Source organism: Megalobrama amblycephala, linkage group LG15 (genome assembly GCF_018812025.1).
Source record: "Megalobrama amblycephala isolate DHTTF-2021 linkage group LG15, ASM1881202v1, whole genome shotgun sequence".
NCBI classification, from domain to species: Eukaryota; Metazoa; Chordata; class Actinopteri; order Cypriniformes; family Xenocyprididae; genus Megalobrama; species Megalobrama amblycephala.
Genome location: NC_063058.1, coordinates 32,295,324 through 32,308,861, shown reverse-complemented (window position 1 = coordinate 32,308,861; position 13,538 = coordinate 32,295,324). Strand labels below are relative to the sequence as shown.

Genomic DNA, 13,538 nt, shown 5'->3' with positions numbered 1-13,538 from the left:
TTGGGGCTAAATATCATGTTAATTGGGGCCACTTTAACCCGCAGAAATGAAAACCAACCTGCGGCAACAGTGTAAAAGTAGCCCAATTCCATGGGAAAACGGCAGACTTGGCAACACTGAGTAACGGTCAAAAGTTTGGAATAATTAAGATTGTTTAATGTTTGTGAAAGAGTCTCTTCTGCTCACAAGGCTGCATTCATTTAATCAAAAATACAGTAAAATTGTGAAATATTGTTACAATTTAAAACATCTGTTTTCTATGTGAATATATAGTAAAGTGTAATTTATTCCTGTGATCAAAGCTGAATTTTCAGCATCATTACTCCAGTCTTCAGTGTCACATGATCCTTCAGAAATCATTCTAATATGATGATTTGCTGCTCAAGAAACATTTCTGATCATTATCAATGTTGAAAAAAGTTCATATTTTTGTGGAAACCATCATACATTTTATTTTTCTGGATTTACACTGCCACAATAGCTCAGTTTTGCAGAATTGTTCCAGAGAAGTAAATCTCCAGCGATCTGGAGCTTGTGCAACTCGAGTCCTGCGACTCAAGCGAGACTCTGGCCCTCTTCCCCAGCTCTCTGAAACGTGGTCGGCCTTTTCAAAATCTCTGAGCCGCACGGCTGTCAGAGAGAGAGAGAGTGAAGCGCGGAGCAGAGCGAGGGTCACGGAGCGTCCCTGCAGAACTGAAGGTGCCCTTGACCAGCGCTGGGATTTCATTCCTGCCTCAGCGTGTGTGACAGCGCTGACATCCAGTGTCAGACGCTCTAGAAGGATCTTCAGCCTTCATGATTAATGGATGCAAATATCACTCAGAGATTTCAGGCCGTACGGTTCAGGCTGAACTCCTGAACTGGGCACCGATAACCAACGATGACTGATCCAAGGAATAATTGTCAAAAAATGAAAATTACTCACCCTCATGTTGATCCAACATCTTCATCATAGACTTCAAATCTAGTTAATGAACATATGCAACCATGCAGATGTTGAGATGTGTGAGCTCTGGCCCCTAAAAAATAAAACAGAAACACTAAATCACTAAGACGTTAACTAAAATGAAAACGAAAATAAACAAAATAAAATCGAATTCAAAATATGAACAAAAACTCTGAAAAACTATGTGGTTAGGTCCATAAAAATAGTATATAAAAATGCTTAAAACAATATATAATAATATGCAAAAAAATATTGATAAATATAAAAATACAATTGAAAGTTGTTTGTTTGTTGAGGAGCTTTTTTAAGTGAACATTCACTTGTAAATTAAGATATTCAAATAAAGTTTTTTTAATGTACTAAGTCCTAATGTAATAAGACAGTGATATTAAAAGACCAGATTTAATATACAGCTTATTGATGATGATGCATACTATCAAAGACTTTACATATAGAAAGACTGTAAACTTATGATATGAATAGGAGAAAGTGCAAGGCGTAATGTGGCTGAATAAGCCCCGCCTTCTGAATAAAACAGCCAATTACTGATTGGTAAAGTCATTACGTCACTGCAGCTGCCATTAGCAACTCTGGAAAATTGATGAGACAGTTGTTGTCAGATTTTATTGCCAATTTCATATATGAAAGTTAATTGCAAGCTTTGGAGAAGCTCATTCAAAGAGATACAAACTGTACTTGCATGACTGAAACAGCTGTTTCAAAGATGGCCGGCAACTGAAATTATTTGCCTTAAAGGAACTTTGAGAATATATATATAGGCGAGCGGATGAACTGAGAATATAAACACAATGCTCAGTTTCTAGTTAAGCATTTTTCCATAGAAAACCATTATAAAGAGAATGTGTTTCTCTTTTTAGAGATTTAGTGCATTGTATTTATATTCTTGGTCAATCTGCTCACCTGTATATAGTATGCATCATCAATAAAGTATATATTGAATTTGATCTTTTAATATCACTGTTGTATAATGCACTTTTTCATGTTAATGTCTCTCTGTTTTTAGTGATTGAAATACTGTGAATCACAAAACGTGCGTTTTGTTCTCATATTTTAGTTTTTCTTCTTTTAAAATGGAAAATTGACAGTCCTGAGCTGCAGTTCAATGGATGTTTTGCCCTCCAGTTCTCGGTCACATGACTATGGATTGCATCACTGTGAAACCCCCCCTTTGGATCCTTTTCAAGAGTTTCCTTCATATGTCTGTAGAATTAAACCAGTAACTTCAACTAACTTGCTCAGCAGCTGGACGGTGTTCGACCTGAAAGAGAAAACGTGCCGCAAAAGAAGACAGTGTACACTAATGCCTGCTAGCGTCCCATGCATTGCATTATGAATCATGTTCTGACACACTTCAAAACGCAAGGACGCATGAAATCGAGCTGCATTCACGTACTTGCATAGTGTACAGACCGAAAATATCTTAAAATTCTCTCCAGTTTGATTCTTTCATCTATTTTTAGGCACAGTTGATGATTTTCTCTGTTTATGATTCTCAGCCAGGTGTGTGTTTTGCCTCTGAGAAAAAGCAGAAACATTTCCATACGGAGTGAATCTGGGAGCCTGTTTACCCCCCGGTAAAAACCAGCATCCATCTTCCTTCATCTGAGCCCAATTCTTTGTTCTAAAGCATCGGATCTGTCCCGAGGATGAGATTATAACACAAACGCCTCCCTAGAGAGATGCTTCCCATGCAAGACGATGAGAAAAGCGATTTTTTGGCTTTCTCAGGATTCTCCTAAAGGTTTTTCCTGCCCATTTTTGTTTTTAACTCTTTTCCCGCCATTAACGGAATTCTCCAGCAATCCATGTTTTCAGTGTTATACGGTAGGGGGCGTTATTACGCATCTACTGAAAGAGTACAGAATCTTTGGATCAAAACACAGGTAAAGAAGAAGCAGAAATAAGCGATATAAGCATTGCTGACGTACATGTCAAATAATGCAATCATCAAACATTAATCAGCATATAAATCAAAACTGCCTAACGTTACTGAAAGAAATGTTGAACCCATGAAGAGGAAACGACTGTGAAGCTTTGAGGTGTTGATGGACTCGATGTTCTTCATCTGTGCTTTAATCATCGCTCTGAATCACATCCGGACGAAGTCTTCAACAAAAATGCATTTTTTTTTTGTTCATTAGGATAAGTGCATTAAATTAAGGCTTTTGGAATCTTAAATATCCAGTGTTTGGAAAAATAGCTGCAAACATTCTGATTGGACAAAATTTGGACTCGCCCCTGAGTGCAGGATGATGTCATTAAAATTTGTAGTCCATTTTGCTTTTGAGAGTAAATTTTAAAAGTGCAAATCTCTATCTATTGATGACTTTTAGCAGTACACTATGGCCACAAATTTTTGATATTTTAGGATATTAAAACCAGTGTTGTTATTGATAACTAAAACTACAATATGTTTTAAAACAGCTAAAATAATAATAAATAAAATTAGTTAAAAAACTAAAATAAAAAACACTTAAAAATGTTGCCTTTTTTACCAAAATTACTAAAACTTAAATAGAAATTAATTAAAGCTATATGAAAAAAGCACATAACAAAATTGCTAAAACTTAAAATAAATTGAAATCTGAAAATATAAAAAGAAAACCTAATAATTTATTTGTTAGACATTTTAGACCCTATATATATATAAAATATAATGCATGTGTGTAATATATATATATATATATATATATATATATATATATATATATATATATATATATATATATATATATATATATATATATTGTGCAAGTCATATACAAACTGTGATTTCATATACAGACAGATATATAGTGCACAAGTTGTATGGACTATACGTTTCTATGGTACCTTTTTGGGTTTCACTCCCCTTCTGTGCTACTGAAATAATAAAAGCGTGCATGTTTACAATGACAGGAGAGTGAGTAAATTATTGGTGAATTATTCTGTTACATCATCGGCTGTCTTTGTTTTTCGGACACATCCCTGATGGTCAGATTGTCATCTGCTCGCCGTAGCTTCACACATTAGATCCGAACGCTCTCTATGACGGGAAGAGCAGGTGTTCGTCCTCCACGCCCCGCGTCTCCTGCAGGGGAAGCCATTGATTGAGGATGACCTACTGAGGGAACCATCGACCAGCGTCTGCGGTGGGTGTGGTGCAGAGGACGGAGGCATACGGGAAGAGCTGTTTCTATGGAGACGTTGCTTCAGAGATGGGCAGAGGAGATCCCGACCATCAAAGTCCTTCCCCCGCGGAGACCCTGTAGAGCTTCACAGCCATGAAAGAAACCGGCCTTTCATCAGCCTTGAGAGGCTTTTTGGAGTCGGAAACACGGTCCTGCTGGGAATGAAAGGGCAACCGCGGGGACTAAAACACGGCACTTTTCAGCTGCTCGGGTTCAAATAATCATCCTGCAGTTGTTCATGTTTTGGTGGCCTGTTTTTAAGATGTTTCAGGATGGACTTCAGAGCTTCATGCAGTCATTATCTTAAAGGACTAGTTCACTTTCTAATGAAAATTCGCCCAAGCTTTACTAGCCATCAAGCCATCCTAGGTGAATATGAGATTCTTCTTTTATGATGAACACAGCTGGAGATATATTAATAAATATCCTGACGGATGGCAGTGAACAGGGGTCACGAGTATGAGCTGAAGTGCATCCATCCACATCCATCCATCATGAACGTACTCCACACGGCTCCAGGGGGTTAATTAAGGCCTTCTGAAGTGAAGCGAATATGTAGCTGCCACCAGACCGCCTTCCGCATTCAACTTACGCAGAAAGTGTAAACTGGCATCGCGTCAGTTACACTTTTTCCGTAAGTTGAATAGGGAAGGTGTAGGACGTAGCGTAAGCTTTTTGAACTGCGAGAGTTTTACACTTAATTTGTAAGTTGAATACAGAAGGCGGTCTGGCGGAAGCTAGATATTTTACTTCATAACTTGTTAAATATGGATATTTTTTTTCACAAATGCATCGCTTCGCTTTAGAAGGTCTTTATTAACCCCCCCGTTTATAATGGATTCATACTCCTCATAATTCAGCTCATACTCCTTGATCCTGTTCACTGCCATTATAAAGCTCGGATGCATCAGGATATTTATTAATATTTCTTCGATTGTGTTCATCAGAAAGAAGAAAGTCATATACACCTAGCTTGATGGCGAGTAAAGCTTAATTGGGCTAATTTTCATTTGAAAGTGAACTACTCCTTTAACATATATATCTAAAATACATTTTCTTTCTGGCTACCTAGTTAACAAGGATTGTTCTCAGGACATGGCAAGGTTCTCTCAACATTCTTTCTGTAACGTTAATAGAACATTCGTTCAAAGTTATCAGGTCTTTAATAATGTTCTCAAAACATTAGCACAAAAACATTCATACATCATTCATGGAACATTTTTTCAGTTGGACATTCATCTAATGTTCAAATGTTACTACTTGTTTCGGAATGTTCAGAGAACCTTTGAAAGTAACATTGCAATAATGTTTGGAGAATGGAATGTTCCCTTAACGTTCACATAATCAAGAAAAAACATTTTGAAAACTTTTTCTTTGGACCATCGAAAGATCAGATAATTCATGCAACTGAAAGAAAAATGTGACATAAGTGCAAAAACAGCTTCACATTATCAAAAACTTGAGTTATAAAATGGATAGTTCGGTTTCTTCTAATGCACAAAATAAACCATCATGACAACAAGCAGTTCAAGGAATAGTTCATCTAAAAATGAAAATGCATTTCCTTTTGTGTTCCACTGAAGAAAGTCAGTCGGGTTTGGAACAATATGAGTCAGTGATTTTCACTTTTAGATGAACTGTTGCTTAAAGAAAACATGGATAATTCTGTTTCTGGACACGGTTGTGTTAAAATATGTTTCCAGTTGGTTTCGCTCCAAAAGGACACTCAACATTTCCTGTAACTGTTGATCCTGACCTTCTGACTCACAAATGATCTCTGTTGAAATTCTGCTTTGTAACACGTTCTTTTTGCACAAAATAAAGATCACAAATGAGATCTCAGAGCCAGCAATGAGATTAAAATGAAATCTCAGGCTTCTCAGATGTTTCTCCTGAGAAAATGAGCCCAGTAATCTCACAGAAGAGATCTCAACTGTGCTGAGATCTCAATATGAACACAAACATTTTTCACTGCAAAAATGATGTTCTTCCTCAGTGTTTCTGTCTTGTTTTTCAGCACAAATATCTAAACGTTCTTAAATCAAGATACGTTTACGCTTAGATATTTAAGTCTCTAGATATTTAAGTCAGAAATCAGTCTTGATTTCTGAAAAAATGCATAAGAGTGAGTTTTTGCTTTAAAACATCTGCCAGTGGAGTCAGGAAAATAATCTTGTTTTCCCTTTAAATTAAATTTATTTTTTCAGACTCCACTGGCAGATATTTGTCCTTGTCTTCAGCAAAAACACTTCATTTTCAAACGTTTTTCAGAAAACAAGACTTAATATCTTAATAATATCTTTTAATATTTTTGTGCATATGTATATATTTGCCATATGGCTTAAACCATTGATGCGTAGGAACAGTTTTGGCTGCAGAAATTGACTGAAACTCCTTCCATGATGGACAGAATGTGAGAAGTGCAGTTCTGAGCTGAAAACGAGACGGTAACTAATTAAACGGCAGGCTGGATCCGGATCTCGTTATTGGCTGGCATCGCTGTTAATTGGTCTTCCCCTCAGTCGCTGGAGGTTGATCGATTGTTTTTTTTCGGAGGATGGCCGTGTGTCTTCATTACAAGCTGCTGCTCGAGTCCTGTAACTGTGTCACTGCCTCCCTCGGCGGCCGCGAGCCTCTGATGTGATCGCTTCTGAGAGAGAGAGCTGATCATTTATTGATGCCTCCATTAAAAAGTGGCAGACACACGTGTTTGAGAGGAAGAGGAGGGGGAAGCGAGGAAGAAAATTCAGTTATTCTGTTGCTGTCTGTCTGTACGATGGGAGATTATTAATATGTGATGCTGTCGTCAACATCCATATAATTGACTTTGATTTGTGGATTCACATCATACCTGATATATTAATATTACTTCAAACCACTCTATACTAGATGACACCACAGCACTTTATGATAAACATTTTGCTGTTTATTATGACAGCTCTTCATGAGCTATTTATGCTGCCTTCAACTCTTTTTGTGAAATTCCTTCTTATTTGGAAACTATTTTAGGTTTCAGTCTCAGCAATTGCAATTAGGACTGGGAAGCTTTTTAGCACTGATATATATATATCATATTTATTAAAGTTATTAATTTATTATATAATATTTAATGTAATATTAATTTGTTACATTTGTTTATATAATATAATATAAAAATAAAATTATATATAATATTATATATACATAAATTGCTATATATTTTATATATATATATATATATATATATAATTTATTAAAATGATTGCATTATATATATAATATAATATTAATTTTGTTAATAATTTGTATATAATAATATTAAAATAATAATAATATAAACATGTATATATTATTCACTACATCATTTTATATATATATATATATATATATATATATATATATATATATATATACTGAAATCGATATTAAATATACTGAAATCATTATTCTACATACCAATTTATATATACACATACAGTATATTAGATGTTTATATATATTATATATTGTTTTCAGTTGTTGTTTTCCCAGAATCCCTGCTGAAAACTGATAACCTGACTGAGATGCGCTGGTCTGAGCTGGTTTAAGCTGGTCTTAGCCAGCTGAAAAGAGCCCAAACCCCTCTAAAACCAGACCTGCACATCATCTTAAGCTGTCGACGTATCAGTCGAAGACCTTTCACTGCTCGTTTCGCTAAAACTTGAATGTTGCGTTTTTTCCCCAGTCTACTTTCATTCATGTTGATTGATTCTGATTTGTTTGCTCATCATTGATCGTAAACATGCTGTGGTTTCTCTTTACCTTGAAAGCTGTCAGAGTTCATGTCGTCCTGTGATCGTCTGCATGTCAGTGTCAAATGTTAATGGATTCGCTCTCCGCAGGCTCGTCCCGGAGCGTGAGAGTCCCAGACGACGGCACAGGCCGCATGCTGCAGAAACTCAGAGGAAAGAGTGAGTTCACCATCGCTCTGACGCTCAAACAGGAGAAACTCAACTCTGGAGTCATTCTGTCCATTCATCATGGAGAGCAGAGGTCAGAACAACATGCACAACACTGGATTCTGTAAACCATCACCATATGATTGCTTCATTTAAGATAAGATTTTTACATATTTATTTTGCTCTTGATGGTTGCTAGACATTACAAGGTCATTGCTAGGGTGTTGTGGATGGTTGCTTGGGTGTTCTGTGTAGTTGCTAGGGCATTGCTAAGGGGTTACTAGGACATCGCTAGGTGGTTGCTAGGGTGTTCTGTATGGTTGCTAGGGCATTGCTAGCGTATTCTTGAAGGTTGATAGGTTATTGCTAGATGGTAGCTAGGGTGTTATGGATGGTTGACAGGGTGGTGCTGGATAGTTGTTAGGGCGTTCCTAGGTGGTTGCTTGGGTGTTTTGGATGGTTACTAGAGCATTGTTAAAGTGTTACTTCTAGGAGATTGTTAGATGGTAGCTAGGGTATTCTGTCTGTTGACAGGGTGCTAGGGCGTTGCTAGGTGGTTGTTAGGGTGTTTTGGATTGTTGCTAGAGCATTGCAAAGGGGTTACTACTAGGACATTGCTAGGTGGTCTCTAGGATGGTTGATAAGGCATTGCTAGGGTGTTGCTAGGATGTTTTGGAGTGTTGCTAGAGCAATGCTAAGGTGTTAGTGCTAGGACATTGCTAGGTGGTTGTTAGGGTGTATTAGATGGTTGACAGGGTGCTAGGTGGTTGCTAGGGTGTTTTGGATGGTTGCTAGAGCATTGTTAAGATATTACTACTAGGATATTGCTAAGTGGTTGTTAGGGTGTTCTAGATGGTTGCTGGGGCATTGCTAAGGTGTTCTGGATGGGTGATAAAATGGGTAATAAATAGTTGAAAGAGTGTTGCTGGATGGTTGCTAGGTTGTTGCCAAGTGCTTTCTAGGGTGTTCTGGATGGTTGCTAGGGTATTGCTAGGGTGTTCTGGATGGTTGATAGGCTATTGCTAGGGTGTTCTGGGTGGTTGATAAATCATTGTTAGGTGGTTGCAAAGGTGTTCTAGATGGTTGACAGGGTGCTGCTGGATGGTTGCTAGGGTGTTTTGAAAGGTTGCTAGAGCATTGCTAAGGGGTTACTACTAGGACATTGCTAGGTGGTTGATAGGGTGTTCTGGATGGTTTATAGACCATTGTTAGATGGTAGCTAGGGTGTTTTGGATGGTTGACAGGGTGGTGCTGGATTGTTGCTAGGGTGTTGCTAAGAGGTTACTACTAGGACCAGAGATGGAAACTCGAGTCTGAGACTTGGACTCGAGTCGCACTTAAGTCGCCAAAAAAATAAACGACTTGCGACTTGACTTGGACTCGTGAACAAATACCCGAGACTTGACTCGAGACTTGACTTGGACTTGACTTGGACTTGAAAACAGGGACTTGTGAAAAATGCAAGTCTTTTGGCGTGACATTCCCGATTACATTCTCTATTTACTATCCCACAGGATGGCACGAAACATCACATTTTACCATCTAATTATTCCCAAATATGTGCTGCAGCGGCGAATATCACAAATCACCTCTAAACACACCAAGCCAGGGAGTGCGTGACGCATCTGAAGGCACGTAAATTCATCACCCATTAGAAAACAAATTATAACAATAAAGCCAAGCCTTTCCTTGCGATAAACTTTGTCATTTCATTTGAAAAGCAATCAATTAATCTGAAGGGAAGCTGCGGTGTTGCACAGCTGCAGAGGCTTGCTTGTGGTCCATTTTCAAGAAGTACATGTCCTTTTCATTTTTTATTTATTGTTGCCCAAGTATTTGATAATGCATATAATATCCAGATTGCCATGTTAAATTGTATTTGGTTAGAACGAGCACTTCCATGCATGCGCATTTTATGACCCTGTCCGTCTGACTTTTTTCCACAGATCGGTTTATTAAGTCGCAGTGCGTTATTATATCGCCTTATCACAAACGAGACACACAAAAGGAAATGTTGTTCGGCGTGTTGTTTACTGTAACACTTGTCTATACACAGGTTTTGTTACCGCGGGCGCTCACTGGAAGACTACATTTTCCTGCATTGCTTGAGATCTACAGCAAACTACGGCCACTCATATAGCTCAAAATACACAGCACTTTTTTCCTTGCAGTGGTTCTAAATGGTATAATTTTGTATAAAGTTAGAAAGTAATAAAAATGATTTAAGTAGTATTTTGTGTGCTTTATTAGACAATTTTAAAGTAAAAGTAATCTGTTTTGATATTTAAATACACTGTTAATTACAATAACAACTAGCTGAAAAAAGACTTGACTTGAGACTTGACTTGGAACCCTAAAGACTTGAGACTTGACTTGGACTTGGTCCTCAAAGACTTGAGACTTGACTTGGACTTGGTCCTCAAAGACTTGAGACTTGACTTGGACTTGGTCCTCAAAGACTTGAGACTTGATTTGGACTTGGTCCTCAAAGACTTGAGACTTGATTTGGACTTGACTTGGTCCTCAAAGACTTGAGACTTGACTTGGACTTGGTCCTCAAAGACTTGAGACTTGACTTGGACTTGACTTGGTCCTCAAAGACTTGAGACTTGACTTGGACTTGACTTGGTCCTCAAAGACTTGAGACTTGACTTGACTTGGACTTGGTCCGCAAAGACTTGAGACTTGACTTGGACTTGACTTGGTCCTCAAAGACTTGAGACTTGACTATGACTTGGTCCTCAAAGACTTGAGACTTGACTTGGACTTGACTTGGTCCTCAAAGACTTGAGACTTGACTTGGACTTGGTCCTCAAAGACTTGAGACTTGACTTGGACTTGTCCTCAAAGACTTGAGACTTGACTTGGACTTGACTTGGTCCTCAAAGACTTGAGACTTGACTTGGACTTGGTCCTCAAAGACTTGAGACTTGACTTGGACTTGGACTTGGTCCTCAAAGACTTGAGACTTGACTTGGACTTGGTCCTCAAAGACTTGAGACTTGACTTGGACTTGACTTGGTCCTCAAAGACTTGAGACTTGACTTGGACTTGGACTTGGTCCTCAAAGACTTGAGACTTGACTTGGACTTGGTTCTCAAAGACTTGAGACTTGACTTGGACTTGACTTGGTCCTCAAAGACTTGAGACTTGACTTGGACTTGGTCCTCAAAGTCTTGAGACTTGACTTGGACTTGACCGCAGGGACTTGTGAACATCTCTGACTAGGACATTGCCAGGTGGTTGATAGGGTGTTCTGGATGGTTTATAGACCATTGCTAGATGATAGCTAAGGTGTTCTGGATGGTTGCTAGGACATTGCTAAGGAGTTACTACTAGGACATTGCTAGATGGTAACTAGGGTGTTCTGGATGGTTGACAGGATGGTGCTGGATGGTTGCTAGGGCGTTGCTAGGGTGTTCTGGATGGTTGCTAGGGCATTGTCTGCAGCACAAACAGGACAAGTTACATGCAGATCTTTATTGTTTTTCATATCTTCAACACTAATTATAAGAAATGGTACTAGTGATGCTTGAGTTGGCAAACAACAGTAATTATAATTGCAATACCCAGAAGATTAGGAAAACATACACACATACATGCTCACACACACACACACACACACACACACATGCGCTCTGGGCCACAAATAAAAGTTAATCTACACACAGAGTCTAATTACATGGTTCAGTCTAGTGTGTTCAGGTCACAGATGCATCCTAATGATTGTTTTTTACATTGATATTAAGTGAGGTCTCAACACATTAACAAAATCATATCATGTATCATGTATTGTTCTGCTCTGGTCATTTTCTGTGTTGGATTAATCACTTCTGCATGTATTATTCTCATTTGTTAAGTGGCACTGGATAAAAGCGTATTTATATAAATTAATATCAACAAACTTCCACCTAATCTTTGACCCATTTCCGGGTCACGATGCACTGCTCTACAGGATGAAGCATTTGTTTAGTGTAAGGGAAGCTCACAAGGTTAACGCTTGTGCTTTCTGAATATGTTGTAGTGTTTGAACTAGACAAAGTGAGGGAATTAAGAAGAGAAAGTTTTCCCTGGAGATGTTCTTCAAGCGTCATTTTTGGTGCTTGACCGGTGAATTCTGCCTCCCTGAGCGTGTTGTTTTCCTGTCCCGGTTCATCTCATCATTAACTGTTTCTCTGCGCTGTGTCCATATCTGCGGCTCCCCGAAGACTGATTAGAAGTTTTTCCTCTACGAGTCGAGTCTAAGAGCAGCACTCAGCAGAAATAAAACACTCTCTCTCTCTCCAGGAAGACTATTTAAAACACAGACGACTCTTTCATCGTGCAAATAAGTTTGCAAAAACTTAATATAAAGTTGCTTTCCGTTAGTAAAACTGCTACACGGGGAATTTAAGCTGTATTGGTTTCCCATCATGAGTGCATTACTGTCAGTGATGGTGAGTAACTAGCTAAAAATAACTTTGGAGGAGCACACATAAAATAATATCCGTGAAATAGAGAAATCACATCTGTCTCTGTGACAGCACTAGAGTCTGTTAACTGAAAAAAAAAGAGGCAGTCAGATGATGGTCTGTGCTTTTTTATTTAGAAAACTAGCCAGAAAACACTCTCAGCCTGTCAATCATTTTATGCGTTCAGGTGTGCTGGCATGTCTTTAGAAGGTTTCTTGAACTTCAGTTGAATTTGAATAGAGGTAGCAAACATTAAAATGACTTGAAATTCAAAGTAATTATATAACTGTGGAGCTTGAACTTCAAATCCTGACAAATGTGGGCAATTTGGATTTGAGATGCATTTCAGAGTCAAATGCATCTGTTTTAAGGGTTAGCAGGTCAACAGATAAGGGTCTTGTATTTAAAAAGAACACGATATTTGCTTCTACGAAGACAACAACATCACGACATGACTGCAGAACTGCAGCAGCGGCGTCCTTACTGTAATTGTGCTCGTTGAACTGTGTTTATTGAAGTCAGCGCATAATAGGGGCCTTGTGAAAGATGTTAATTACATTGTACGCTGAGTCGATAAAGCAGGTGGCTCTGACATTGGGCGACTCGGGCTGGTATTGATATTCCCTTTCTTTGCAACTAGAACTAGAAATGCAAGGCAAGAGGAAAAGAACTCATTAGGTTCCTGTTTGTAGATAAATCAAAACCTGCGTATCTGTAATTGGCTTCTCTCGAATAATGCTCTCAAGCGTGATGATTTTTTGCGAGGAGTAGGAAATAAAAATTGGTAGTCTGCACAGGCAGGCGGGCTGATGACTTTTTGGCAGCTTTCCCCATTAACGCTCTCCCCTTCAAGTAAATCTCAATAGAGACGTGCGGCGCAGAGGAATTACAATGTGAAGGGGCGTTTAGCTCGTCTGTGTTTCCTGTGCCGCTGCTCGATCTACAGAAATGATGCTTTGGCTTCAGCTGTGAGTTTGTAGTCTGAATTGAATGTGATGAGAGCAGAATATAGGACAATAAATATGCAGTTGAT

The 13,538-nt window shown here is 38.4% G+C and overlaps 1 protein-coding gene across 1 annotated transcript in view; it reads left to right on the top strand.

Moving 5' to 3' along the window:
* The window catches only part of nell2a (neural EGFL like 2a), a 94,973-nt gene that overhangs the window by 6,809 nt on the left and 74,626 nt on the right, over positions 1–13,538 (top strand). Inside the window, exon 3 of the mRNA XM_048159107.1 lies at positions 7,998–8,148. Within this exon, the coding sequence (XP_048015064.1) occupies positions 7,998–8,148 (151 nt within the window). The remainder of the gene's footprint in view (positions 1–7,997; positions 8,149–13,538) is intronic.